The sequence below is a fragment of the Haliotis cracherodii genome, unplaced genomic scaffold, assembly GCF_022045235.1.
Source record: "Haliotis cracherodii isolate W230 unplaced genomic scaffold, xgHalCrac1.p SCAF_2, whole genome shotgun sequence".
Classification (NCBI taxonomy): Eukaryota; Metazoa; Mollusca; class Gastropoda; order Lepetellida; family Haliotidae; genus Haliotis; species Haliotis cracherodii.
The window spans coordinates 6,972,000-6,987,006 of record NW_027266275.1 but is presented as its reverse complement, the minus strand read 5'-3'; the positions used below and the strand labels follow the sequence as shown (position 1 = coordinate 6,987,006).

General features: G+C 40.9%; 1 protein-coding gene across 2 annotated transcripts in view; it reads left to right on the top strand.

The window, feature by feature from the left end:
• Nucleotides 1-15,007, top strand: part of LOC139469633 (cadherin-99C-like) — a 35,232-nt gene that overhangs the window by 8,595 nt on the left and 11,630 nt on the right. For both annotated transcript variants that reach the window (XM_071251859.1, XM_071251860.1), the window contains exons 9-19: nt 985-1,161; nt 2,336-2,450; nt 3,037-3,173; nt 4,022-4,216; nt 5,037-5,168; nt 9,399-9,563; nt 11,137-11,330; nt 11,961-12,081; nt 12,717-12,793; nt 13,290-13,380; nt 14,675-14,809. In XM_071251859.1, the coding sequence (XP_071107960.1) occupies nt 985-1,161; nt 2,336-2,450; nt 3,037-3,173; nt 4,022-4,216; nt 5,037-5,168; nt 9,399-9,563; nt 11,137-11,330; nt 11,961-12,081; nt 12,717-12,793; nt 13,290-13,380; nt 14,675-14,809 (1,539 nt within the window). The remainder of the gene's footprint in view (nt 1-984; nt 1,162-2,335; nt 2,451-3,036; nt 3,174-4,021; nt 4,217-5,036; nt 5,169-9,398; nt 9,564-11,136; nt 11,331-11,960; nt 12,082-12,716; nt 12,794-13,289; nt 13,381-14,674; nt 14,810-15,007) is intronic.

The following is a 15,007-nucleotide window of genomic DNA, read 5'->3' as shown; positions in this document are numbered from 1 at the left end:
CATCTCTGTACCTGGCTGTCTGGCCAGCCTCGACGTGTCATAAATGTAGTTAGCATAGAGCTGACAGGTGCGTTAAACAACATTCACTTACTAACACACGAATAAGTTTAATATGGATGGTATGATTGTTGTTTATAGCGCAGGTACTTGATATATGACTGACATGAGATGAAACATCAGTGTATTTTGTTCACTTTGACATCCAAACCTAGAAGATGTGTAAAACTTCAATGTTATGTCTTTGGAATTTAAGGAAAATATGAGGGTATTTTACCGTTATATTTTGTTTTCAAAATTGTTCTGGAATTTATAATATGATACCTCATATTTTGTCAGCTAGGAAATTAATCTAATTCGTGGGTATTGATTGTGTAGATACAGTGAAAAAAACAACATTAGCAACGCCTACCTCAAACAAGCTAAATTCCCACAGACCCGTGAAGATCTGGGGTAAAATACGTCTTCAGTCTTATGCTTGTCGTAAGAGGCGACTCACGGGATCGGATGGTCTGGCTCGCTGACTTGGTTTATGCATGTTGTCGATCTCAATTGTGTGGATCGATGCTCATGATGTCAATCACTTGATTGTCTGATCCAGACTCGATTATTTACAAAAAGTCGCCATATAGCTGGAATATTGCCGAGTGCGGCGTTAAACAACAAACCAACAAACCAATCAACTAAATTCTTACATATCATTTTGTTCACCGTGTGTTTAACCACACAAGATATTCTTCACTTTTCTTGAATTCATTGATAAATAAATACAAACGACCAAATTTTGTCCATAATCAAATAATTCTCAGTTAATCGTCCATATACGATTCCGACTATATCATGAGCATGTGCTTATAAACCAGTGTCAAATAACCCTTATAAAAACAATTCAGCAAACATAGTCTATCCGTGTCATGACAATTAATTTTAATTTCATCTTCAAAAAGTTTGCAACACGGTATACATTACTTCTAACATTGGATGTAGGATAGTGCAGGTTATAGTACACCTCCACAATCGACCCGAAGCAGCACCACGATTCTGAACATCACCATCACGGACGCGGATGATCTGCCCCCAGTCTTCGAGTACTCAACCTGTGTTGCTGATGGAGACGGAAAATGTTTCAACCCGTCCTATGATGTTGCCTTGACTTCAGGCAGTGTGAGTACATGAACCAATCGAGACTATACCAACGATATGCACAAAGTCTCTTGTAACAATTATCAATGTGTAAATATTGCCCGATGTTGCCTGTAAAGTGTCTTGATTATTTAGTGTGACATCATCGTTTTCATGTTATAAATGGTTAAACAATTCTTGTTGAACTGGTATGTTGTTTTCTGTTTGATATTTACATTTATCATCCAAAACTGGACCCCACAGGAGATATCGCGTCGGTGAGATACATTATAGATATCGCTGCAACGAAATTGCATCACATTGCTTTGCAGACCATTGTGGCGTCTTTGGTTACATGACTTCACAAGCAAATGACATCACTAATGGGGGTCTGCTACTGAAGCTGTTAGCAGTACTTTTTACACTTAAGACAGTGTTTATTACTGTCTACAAACTGAAAAAGTTGGAAGAATGATGTTGGATGATAAATAAAATAATACCCTCATGTCTTTTGATATCAAATATATCAAAACTCGTTGATAAAAGTGGCAAAACACCTCGGCAAGCCTCGGCGTTTTTCCACTTTTTTTTTCAACTCGTGTTGATATATTTGATATCAAAAGACACTCGGGTGAGATTCGTCTTGAGTAGTCAGTGCCACACAAACATTTTACAAAAAGTTACTGCCCATGTCAGTATAATATAGTATCCACTGTACCAGCTTTTGATCATTAACGCATGTCTCAGAAACACCTCAGCGTCACATGTATGGCGTAACGTGCAGTATTGTGAACAGATGACTTTGAACTTACATAACTTGTATGTGACACTTCTATGGACGAATACTCCACACAGGTGTGTATCATTACACTACTATAACGCCAGTGTGTTCTTTTCCGTGTACAGTAAACTACGATTATAACGAACTCGAAGGGACCACTAACTTTAGTTGGTAATAACCGTAGTTCGTTATAAGCATATATACGACATTTATACAACAAATGGTCGGGACTGAAAAATAAGTTCGTTATATCGGTCAGTTCGTTATATGCGTGTTCGTTATAAACGTACTTTACTGTACTTAGTTTGGTTTTGTACAAGTACGTGTGGCGTGTCGTACGCCTCTATATAAACACCCGCCCTCAAAGTAACCGTAAGTTCAATACGTTAAAACATATACCTATAACCACTAACATCAACTTGCTCATATTTACAGATTGGCGCCTTGAGCATCTACCCAAGGCCCCTGAACAACCCACCCACTCCGGTCAATATTCAAGCTCGTGACCAAGACAGCCTCAATTTCAACATTACATTCACGGTTGAACAGAGTAGGTTTTAAAAATGTCAGTGTAAAATGTACATATCTAATGCCCGAAATGATTCTATACAATTTAGTAGAGGTCCGTTTGGTTAACCACCATATCTTGATGTTTTGATATATTCAACACATGTGTATAACCAATTGCGGCGTAAAACCATGTCAATTCCTGATGTTACGAGGCCCTAGGGACTTTTAAATAGGTTCGGTTTATACGAATGAAGAATATAGTTACACGAACAAGAAGTCTGCTTAACTCCCTTGGGTGAATATATTGTTCGAGTGAGTTTGGTTGTTCAGTATTTCAATAATTAAAAGGCGTGTCAGCTTCATGTGGAAGGAAAGCCACGAGTGAAGGTTTAAGAAGCTTGCCAGTTTTGTGCTAACAAACATAGAAACATAATCGGGTCAAACCGGGATTCGAACCCACGATAATAATCTTCTGGCGCGCAACTCTGCACATCGCATCTCGTCGCCTAAGACGACTGGCCACTCTTGCTCCCCAAGTGATTATTTCGCCCTATCCGACGTCGTTACTATGGCAACTGTACCTTCAAATATGTGATGATGTTTACCATGTTTCGATCTTCTCTCAGCTGACCCGGTCGGTTACGAGAACTTCTTTCAAGTAAGTACAGTGCCAGTTCCAGGCGCCAGCAGTTTCCGGGCTCAGTTGCAACAAATTCAACCAATCAACAGATCGGGTGCAAAGACACTCGCAGTCATTCTTCGAGTAAGTAGGATAGACCTCCCTTCATTCATGGTACTAATCTTTAAGTTCCGTTTAGAAGTTGGTTGACGTTCAACATACGCTACATGGAATTCGAATTGAATGAATGCATAAATATCATTCATGTCGAAAGCAGCCGTATTGGAAGAAAACGAGCACACGACTAAATATATGTTACTCACAAACATCTTAGACCCGTGTGCATCCGGGTTAGAATTGGTCTTCAGCAACCCATGCTTGTCCTAAGAGGCGACTAACGTCAAGCTTGCTGACGTGGTTGATGAATGTCACCCCTGTTGATCGATGTTCATTATGGCAGTCACTGGATTGCGTTGTCCAGACTTATTTACAGACCGCCGTCATAGATCCGGGATAGAATAGGTCTTCAGCAACCCATGCTTGTCGTAAAAGGCGACCATACTTGTCGTAAAAGGCGACTAACGAGATCGCGTTGTCAGGCTAGCTGACTTGGTTGATGCATATTATTGTATCCTAATTGCGTGGACCGACGCTCATGATATCAATCACTGGATTGTCTGGTCCAGACATGATTATTTACAGACCGCCGTCATATAGCTGGAATATTGCTGAGTGCGGAGTTAAACAAACAACACAGAAAGAGAATATTCTGTCACACATTTGAAGTTGCTTTCTCTTTTTTTATGGCTTTTGAAAGTGAATGAGTCTTACGTGGAATATGGTTTAATTTTGTGGCATTATACAGTAAACGTGCACTGAGAATCAATGACGTTTTGATGAATAGCTCGACGACAGTTCAGTAAACTATTGCAAATCCACACAGATATTCACTGGCTTGCACTGTGTTCAGATGAGTTGTGTGTATGTTACAGGCAGAGGAGGTGTCTAGTAACCGCTATCACAGCCGAGCCACCGTGTTTGTGACAGTGTTACCATCCTCCGCACCCCTTGAGATCACAAGCTCGACTGTATCACTCACTGGCTACATCAGGGAGGATGCTTACAAGGGTGGTGTTGTCATGGACCAAAACATGGTGGACCTGTTCCAGCTTATTGTCAGAAGCAATGTACGTGTAATGCGGACTGGAATTGTGAATGCCTTGTTAATTGCCTATCTTCACGAAATGATGGTGCTGTTACATTTTGTTTATTGATGTTCGTTTACTTGGCTATTGTTCAGAAAACGTCAGTTCTATTTATAATGTAGCTTATTTTATCGCTGATTACATATACGTGTATCTATGTTCGTCGAATGTAGTATCAATAAATGTGTTGATATATATAGTGAGTGAGTTTGGTTCAACGCCACTTTCAGCAATATTTCACCGATATCACGGCGCCGCTAGGTAGCGGGTACCACGCGTTTACCCTTGTGGGAATGCGAACCCGGACCTTCGGCGTGACAAGCGAACGCTTTAACCAACAGCCTAACCCACCACCCCTTTACTTAGTATATACATGTGCCTCAGCTGGACACATCAGTTCGAGAAAGGTGGAGGTTACGGACAGGTCCTTTTTCTTGTCTCAAGAGTCTTAATTGAATGGGTACAGGATGATCAGGCCCTGTGGTTCTCTGTGTTTTTCACTGGTCTCCTTTATTTCATTTTTAAACATTTTTTGGGGTGTACACAAACAATAAGTTTACATTGTATAATTCATATGCAATCTTAGATACATACAAGTTGCAAAATATACATATGGATAATAACAAACAAAACTATTCCAGTGTCAGGATGGTAAGACACCTTTGTTAGATTGTGTATTCGTTGGTTTACACAAATAGATGGTGACAGACATATCATTAGTATGAAATGAAGAGTTGCATGGTCTTGGGTTATTCACTGTATAATACTGGTTTAACATGACATTTTTTTTTTTATTTGTCAGGTACCAACAAATAGTACACCAAAGTATACGTTCGAGGTTGATACAAGCGGCTTCAGCGTCGACAGCAACAACATTTTACGACTAAACACGGCTGTATTGGATTATGAAACTGTGAAACAATACAAACTGTCGGTGAGTTCTGTCGGGGATATATAGACTGGGACATGTCATTCTGTTTGCCTATATGTTTTCTGTGGTGAATTCAGGTGAATTCTTGACTTGCCTTTGCGTGTGTTGGTGTACCACTGGTACGCTCACCTTTTCGGGAACAGCTGGCATCATCACTACTTAGTAATGGTTCATTAATGGCTCCCATTTAGTCAATATATTGACTGCTATTGTTGATGTTTAATGTACTTTCATAATGTGCATTATACTGCTTGCACCACTCAGTATATTTCCCAACAGTGTAATGTGTTTGTTTGTTGTTTAACGCCGCACTCAGCAGTGTTCCAGCTATATGATGCGCTTTGTAAATAATCGAGACCGGAACAGACAATCCAGTGATTGGCATCATGAGCACCGATCCACGCAATAGGGATACGATGACATGCATCAACCAAGTCCACCCCTCTCACAAGCATAGTCGCCTTTTACGGCAAGCATGGATTGCTGAAGACCTATTCTAATCCGGATCTTCACGTAATGTGTGACTACAGCAAGGGTCTTTGAATGGCATTTAGAAGTGATACTCTTAAGAGAAGAATATATGGATGTCAACTTCTTTATTATGAGGAACACCACGTTACGGAGTATAGCCTCCTCCTTCATCGGGTAAATCAGGCAGAGAGCATATATATGTACATGTAAGGACAACAAAATTAATATGATAACAAAAGGTGAAAATAAGAAAGGGTAGAAACAAACATGGGAAGCAACATATGATTGGCGCTGATAGGTGATTTCAAATAGGCAACGGAGACCAACATTTTACTGTAATTGGCGCTGATAGTATGGAAGCCAGTACTTAAGTATCATAGATAAGTAATAGGCAATGGACACTGGGCAAACGGGAGGCCGGGGGTAATTAGCACTGATAGGTTAAAGAATAGACATACCAAAGGGCAAATTTAATCCAGCCAGGTGATAGCACCGACAAAGGTCAAAGCAATAAGTCCCAAGCACTAGGCAGATAGGTTCCCTGGTCACGGTTCATGGCTGGCTAGTGTCTTCTGACAGCAAGGAAAATTAGCGAAATGTATTACTCACAGGAATACAAACAACCGAGTTACTAATAATCGAATGTGCACTAGCGCTAATATCACTTCACGCGCACCGTTTATTGTTTACGTCATCCGGACAGCGTTGTTGGCGTCATTCCAATCGTATTGTGACGAAAGTTCGGAATGACGTGACACTAGAAACGACGCCATAGCTAAAAAATCGACAGTTGTGTTTTTTTCTTAGACAGAGGTCGTGATGAGTGCATTTTTGTAAAGGGGAGCTAAAAAGGATACATAAATAATGGGGAATAAAGAAGTTATTACACTCTCTTGTGAGTCATACTGATTTTACAAAACTCTTGTAGAAATTCATGTATTACCCACCCTCTCGCTCGGGAAATACAAGAACTCGTTTCGTAAAATCACAAATGCCCGTATAACACTCTCTAGCTATCAACTGAGTGATTGTCTATGTGATTTCGGTATCATTTACTGGAAGACCGACAGTCATTCTCATTTGATAAGCAGACGAGGGAAGTGTTATTTTAAATGAATATATTTGCTAAATATTGCCAATTGGTCCGAGACAGTCACTCATCCAATGCTTTATTCAGTTTGAAGACCATATGTCCATACACAAATACAGTTTATAAGTATGGTAGTGGCAATATACATAATTTAAACCTTGTTCAACAAATACTTTTTTCTTTCAAAAGCATGATAAATATACTGAACCGCAAAAGAAACGTCACCATGGATAGATATACGAGAAACCTTATTTGTCCAAAAACTCTAAACATACGTCGAGACATATTAAAAAGATGAAACTTGACAAAACTGATCATCAAGGTTGAAATTAAAGTGTCAAATGTTCATAAAGTGAAACACAAGACTAGTCTCTGAGAAAATGGCATCACAAGTCACAAATCTCGAGTGTCCGCCATGTGCATTGAAGACTGCCGTGCAACGTCGATACATGGAATGGATGAGGCGGTTGATGAAGGCCATAGGCACTTGAGCCCACACTCTGAGGATCGCCTGACGCAGTTCAGCTGCAGTTGTCGGTCTTGGTCGGACGTCATTCAACCGTCTTTGAATCTCGTCCCACAGGTGCTCAATGGGATTTAAATCGGGACTGAGGGCAGGCCCCTGTATGGTTCTGATGCCATTCTGCTGGAGGAAGTCTCTTGTTGCTCTCGCAGTGTGGACACGGACGTTATCATGCTGAAACTCGTGGTTGCGGCGACGTGCCAAATGAGGTATAGCGTGTGGTCTCAAGACTTGATCAATGTACCGAGCTGCTGTGACACCATTGCTCTCCCTGGAGCGGTGTTCTGGAAGACCACAGGGCCGACCCTCTGTGCAAGACCAATTCCCCACACCATGATGCTTGGACCAGCCCACGAGTCTCTCTCAACAACACAAGCATCCGAATAACGTTCCACACGGCGACGTCAGATTCTCACTCTGCCGTCTGCTGTTGAGATACAGTAACGGCTCTCGTCTGAGAAGAGGACTCTTACCCACTGCTGGTGGCGCCAATGCTGGTGCTGTGTTTCCCACTGAAGAATGTCCCGGCGATGACTTGGTGTCAGAATGAGTCCTCGGTGTGGCCTGTGACAGTGGAGGTGTCTGCTCGTCAATCGTCAACGCACGGTGTCCGCACTAATGTATCCCTGGTGTGTCCCCATAGTCTGTCGATCAGTTTCCACTGCAGTAACAAGGCGATTTTGAAGATGTTGTCGCACAATCTGACGATCCTGACGTCGGGTGGTGACCTTTGGTCTTCCACTATGTGGTCGGTCATCTGTAGTGTTACGTGGACTTGAAATGCATTGGCTACATGTTTGTCCAGCATGCAATCGTCCAAGGGCTTGGTGTCGCTGATTTCTTGTCAATCTTGGCATGTGGTAGCAATTCGATAACGAATGAATGTTATCCGATCTGGGTGGATTTTTCTAGGGCAAGAAATGGGGGAACGCATGTGCATTTCAATTTGCACAGAACTCACGTGCATGGGGTTACCATGGCCGTTGCCGTGATGCGTCTGGGCGATCGGTTTTATTGTCATCTGCTTTGTTTTTTTATCATCAAATTTCATTTTTTCCGGACAAGGTAATGTTAAATTTTAGAAACTTTGACAAAAAATACCCAGATATTTAAATGACAACTTTTCATGAAATGTTACTTGGGGTTACGTTTCTTTGCGGTTCAGTATATACAAGCATAATGACTTTATTTGTATGTGGCAATTATACTTTTAAATGTCGGCGAAGTTAAAGAGTTTTTCATTTACACTTACATAGATTTTTTACACCGATTCAAAACCCTCCTTTAAAGCAGTGCCTGTGTGACATAATGCTTGTACCTACTGTGTCAAGGGACACGGGTTCGAAGCCTAGATTGGCCCTGATCATGTTTCTAAGTTCTTCAGCACCATTTCCGTATTAGTGAGTTTCCTACGTCTAAGACCTTCATCACTTCGGGCTTTTTCTTTCTTCATGAAGCTGACACACCGTGATATATTTGAAATACTTTCCAGAAGAGGCGTTTGACCCAACTGTTCCATGAAATTGTGAACTACTCGATTCTGATTGGTCAATCAGAGGTATCAAATCACAACCGATTTGACGACTGCATCACAGCGGAAAATAATATTAATAGAAAAGTACTTGTTTCTCAGTCATTGTCGATATGTTTTTGAAATAATTACATGTACAATCAAACAATTAAAAACATGATCAAATTGTCTTAGAGAGTGTGTCAAGTTTTGGTAATATCAAAATTAGCTCGAAATTTGGCGCTTTTCTAAGGCCGACTGTAAGGCCATATTTTGGCGTCACAATCAGCGGTGTGACGTCATAAATATGTCGTGCGGTATAGAACTAAAACATGAAAGGTTTGCTGACTCTTTAGGAGACCATACTTCACGTCGGCTTACGAAGTAGCTTTGCCCAACACTCTTGATGCTTGCCATCTATGCGATAAAAAAGCATATTGACATCATACTACTCAATCACATAAAGCGTCATTGTTATAAACTTACAGTGTTTTTAATTAAGATCTTGTTTACAGGTAGATTTAGCAAGCTAAATTAAACATTTGAAACTTAAAGATGCGCATTTAGTTCCAAATTCCCAATCTTCAAAATACAATGCACGCAGCGTAATAGTATACAAGGAAATGTTTTCACTTTCAGATCCGTGCAAGGCCAGCAGGGACGTCTCAAGACTTTGTCGATGTTAATGTTACAGTCAACGTGGTGGACGTGAATGACAATTCCCCAGAGTTCTCTGCAACATTTTATGACGTTTCACAGATTGAGGGTGATTACTCCGGTAACCAAAGAGTGGCTCTCATACAGGTAAAAATACAATCCAAGTGTAAGAAAGATACAATCCCAGTACAAGAAAGATACAATCCCAGTGCAAGAAAGATACAACCCCAGTGTAAGAAAGATACAACCCCAGTACAAGAAAGATACAACCCCAGTGTAAGAAAGATACAACCCCAGTACAAGAAAGATACAATCCCAGTGTAAGAAAGATACAACCCCAGTACAAGACAGATACAATCCCAGTGTAAGAAAGATACAATCCCAGTACAAGACAGATACAATCCCAGTGTAAGAAAGATACAATCCCAGTGTAAGAAAGATACAACCCCAGTAATAGAAAGATACAATCTCAGTGTTAGAAAGATATAATCCCAGTGTAAGAAAGATACAACCCCAGTGTAAGAAAGATACAATCCCAGTGTAAGAAAGATACAATCCCAGTGTAAGAAAGATACAATTCCAGTTCAAGAAAGATACAATCCCAGTGCGAGAAAGATACAATCCGTTTGCGAGAAAGATACAATCCCACTACAAGAAAGATACAATCCCAGTGTAAGAAAGATACAATCCCGGTGTAAGAAAGATACAATCCCAGTACAAGACAGATACAATCCCAGTGTAAGAAAGATACAATCCCAGTGTAAGAAAGATACAACCCCAGTGTAAGAAAGATACAACCCCAGTGTAAGAAAGATACAATCCCAGTGTAAGAAAGATACAATCCCAGTGTAAGAAAGATACAACCCCAGTGTAAGAAAGATACAATCCCAGTGTAAGAAAGATACAATCCCAGTGTAAGAAAGATACATTTCCAGTTCAAGAAAGATACAATCCCAGTGCGAGAAAGATACAATCCGTTTGCGAGAAAGATACAATCCCACTACAAGAAAGATACAATCCCAGTGTAAGAAAGATACAATCCCAGTGTAAGAAAGATACAATCCCAGTGTAAGAAAGATACAATCCCAGTGTAAGAAAGATACAATCCCAGTGTAAGAAAGATACATTTCCAGTTCAAGAAAGATACAATCCCAGTGCGAGAAAGATACAATCCGTTTGCGAGAAAGATACAATCCCACTACAAGAAAGATACAATCCCAGTGTAAGAAAGATACAATCCCAGTGTAAGAAAGATACAATCCCAGTACAAGACAGATACAATCCCAGTGTAAGAAAGATACAATCCCAGTGTAAGAAAGATACAACCCAAGTGTAAGAAAGATACAATCCCAGTACAAGAAAGATACAACCCCAGTACAAAAAAAGATACGATTCCAGTGCAAGAAAGATACATTTCCAGAGCAAGGGAGATACAATGCCAGTGTGAGAAAGATACAGCCCCATTGCTACTTCGCATCGCCGAGTTGTACTTCGCATGATTTGGTTTTACTTCCCATCGCCTAACAATGCATCGAATTATTCGGTTCTACTTATCATAGTGTGGTTGTATTTTTACTCGCCTTGTCGTGTTTGGCATGATTTAGATGTACTTCTCATCGCCAAGTTGCACTTCTCAACGTCCGGTTTTATTTTTCATCGCTATTTCTGATCGTTTAGCTGAGCGTTAACCGTTCATGTATTTGGTCTTTTCACTACCCAGTTAACGGCAACCGACGTGGACACAGTTGGCAGCGTGAGGTATTCAATAAGTACCGCATCAACGGGGGCAGCGAACAAAGCGTCTATCGACGCTGTCAATGGCACACTGTATCTGCAGGCCAGGGTCAGCGGAGGGGACCAATACATTTTACATATCCGGGCCTCAGACAGTGACAGTGGTCCTAGACGTGACACGTAATTACATATTTTCTTATCCTGATTCATGTCAATGTATACTTTGTACAGTACGTATAAGTTTGACAAGCAAACAAATCTTTTGTTTACTTGGTATCATTATTTGATAGTGAATGAGTGGGCATTATTTCAGTCAAATAGCGACTATTTGATAGTAATTCATTGATAGAAAACATCAAGGGCAAATAATAACCAATCTCGACTATCCATCGAAACACATTGAATTCGGCACAATCGGCAAAAAGTTTTGAAACTGTTGTTAATATGGATACTGAAAATCAGTGATGACACCAGGTGTTCGCGGAAAGGATAAGCTCGTCCTACCCTACCTCCCCATGACATAGTCGGAATTGTACAATGGACTCTGCTTTTAGCGGGGGTTTCTTAATATGCTGACGGAAAGGGGTTCATCGCTTTGTATTGTACCTATAAAATCGGAAAGGGGTTGATCACTTTGTTGTGTTCCTATAAAAATCATGTCAATGCATTTCCTGTAATTGTATTATGATAATGGTGACACTCGTGTGTGCACTGACTGTTAGTTCTTGATTGGCTATTGACCTAATAAACGTATCTGTTAATTATAACGTGTGGCAATTTACCAAGGAGGTGATACATTTCCATAACCAGGGCTGTGGTCCGTATAACGATCACTTCCTCGGACAACAAAGGGCCACGGATTCCAGCAGAGCTGTTCACGGTAACCTACAGCGAATGCATCAGCATAAACAGGTCTATCTTCACGGTCCCGGTACGTCGAACATTGTTCATGAGTCACATAGTTAACATAATTATAATGGGAAGGCGTGACAGTTTTAAGAACAATTCAGGGGAGATCACTCATGGGGTAATTTAAATCCAACATTGCGCCTTCTGCGTCACTAACTACATTATTCAGGAAATGAAAAAGTATATAAGCTTGAGCGATTTTCTATTAACAACGGACGTCATGTTGGTAATGCCAACTTTGTTCTCTGGAAATGGTTTTCTCGCTTTTATTTATTATTATTGTGAAGAATCCAAATAATGAAACAAAAGGTATGAATTACAGAACAAAAAGATCCATACGTTTCCCCGACATCAGCGCCCAACACGCCACTTTGTGGGTGAGTGAGTGAGTGTGGTTTTACGCAGCCTTTAGCAATATTTCAGCAATATCACGACGGGGGACACCAGAAATGGGCCTCACACATTGTATCCATGTCGGGAATCGAACCCGGGTCTTCGGCGTGACGAGCGAACGCTTTAACCACTAGGCTACCCCTCCGCCACCGCCAATTTGTATTTTAGATAATGATTAAATAAGTCTCAACTTATTTTTGTGTGTGATAGAATATTATATTTACTTTGGAACATTATTCATTGTTCCTTCCCTGTTCATGACAGGCCACCGATCCCGAGGGCGGACGCCTCAACTTTGCTATCATCGGCGGAAACAACGGAAACACGTTCTCAATTGACGGGTACAAAATACACTAAACTCAGTTACATTTTATAGCTTATTGATTGCTGCATAGATTGCATGGACAAATATGTATTTTTTTTATGCCACATGTTTGATTATAGTAATATTTAACCTGACATACCAGTTCAACATTACTCCTTACCCGAAGCTTTTCATTGTCATATGGCTGTGGAAGTTAATTCAGTCTGATGCCGCGTTATAAAGTGTTAAGTTCTATCACGGCGTGTCAGCTTCACGAAAAAGCTACAGAGTGGCAAGTCCTGCATGTGGGCGTGTGCCGTATTGTTACACCGGTGAACAGGGTTCTGGTGCTGACCGGCACACTCTGCACGTATCTGATGTTTGAACTCACGATCAGCGGATCATGACATAGTAAAGGGACGAAACCTTGTAGAGGGAATAACGTCAAAGACAACTACTGGATCACCCACGTTCCTATCATATTGAAGTTAACTTATTATAACTATTTCTGTGATTGATGTATTTTCTTCCAGAGATGGTACGATTACTAATCTTCTCCCCCTTGACTTTGAGATGGTGAATGTGTATAGTCTGTTAGTGGAAGTCTCGGATGCTGCCTCTGTGGTGAGTCACATGTTAAAAAAAAAACTGCTTCACATACAGGATTTAAATTTTGTTTTTAAAGGATAAACTTAATTTTTATAATGCAAAGTCTGAATGGAATTGTTAGTGAGTGAGTGAGTTGGGTTTAACGCCGCTTTGAACAGTATTCCAGTTATATCACGGCGTGTCAGCTTAATGTGGGAGGAAAGCCCGAAGTGATGCAGGTCTCAGACGTTTACCACTTCGGTGAAACCCACGAGCACGGGTATGGTGCTGACAAACCTAGAAACATAATCGGGGCGAACCGGGATTCGAACCCACAATCATAGGTTTCTGGCGTGTCCAAGGGACGCAACTCTGCACAGCGAATCGCGGCGCCTTAGACGACTGGGCCACCCGTGCCCCCGAATGGAATTGTTAACTACAAACCCGCATAAACATTGTTAACATTCGGGTCTTTAATCATGAATGCGTTTGTCTTGGAAAAAGTATATTTTGATTTGACAAGAGTAATATCAATGTATGATTAAGTGTATATGGTGAGGTGAGGTGAAATGGGGTTTGACGTCGCGTGAAAGATTATTGCCCTTATATAGCCACGTGCATGCACGTGTGTGTGTGTGGCTGCTTGTACTAGCCCACTGATATACCATGCCCCAGTGTATCATGAATACCCCACTCAGACACATTATACTTACTCCGAGCCGACCAGTCCCTGTTTTAATCCCTTAGTGTCGAGTGCCAGGCAGAGTTACCAAACGTACCATATGTTAACATCTTTTGGTATGACGCGGCCGGGGTTCTAACCCCGGACTGTCTGCGTGGACGCTCCACCACCAGACCACGGATGCGGTCTTTATAGTGTATAAAGCTATGTATGTAGTTATTCACAAAAAGTGTTCACAAATTCATTAAAGTAAGCATGAAATGGAAGTCCATTTTACCAGAGGTGCCGTCTAGAAAAAGAAAAGAAGCGTGACGCTAGTTCATGATAATATGCAGTAGTTATTAGATAGACTCCCACATAGGAGTCTCAACCTTTTAAAGCACACGTATACATATTGACACCCCGTTTCCACGAACACCATATTGAACATAATTTGTGACGAAGGTCCCGGTAGCAATTATCGTCGTCTAGAACTGCGGTTCACACTCAAAGTCGTTGTGACCATAGAATATATATCTAATTGATGGTCACAACGACTTACGAGTTAAGTTTTGACTTTCCTTCCTGTTGTTCGGTGAGTTCTTATTATAGAATAGAGCGTAAGACACAGTCACTAAGACAATGCTGTGGTGGTTATGTGTTTCACAGACAGCTACAACGACTGTTCGAGTAGTGGTGGCAGATGTCAATGACAACTCCCCAGCATTCAATGGAACTACAGATGGAATATATACCTTCACCGTCAGGGAGCTTAAAACTGCAGCTGTTATCGGAAACGTTATGGTGAGTGCATTTGATGGCAATAGCTCTTAGGTAAATGTGTTGCCAAACGATTTTACACACACGCAAGCACGCACGCACACAAGCACATACACGCAAACAAAGAAAAACGATTTTACCCCCTTACACACATATAGCTTGTGCAGTAGACCACTTTGATGTTGTTTTCTTGTATTTACGTGTAAGCTGTATATTTTATCT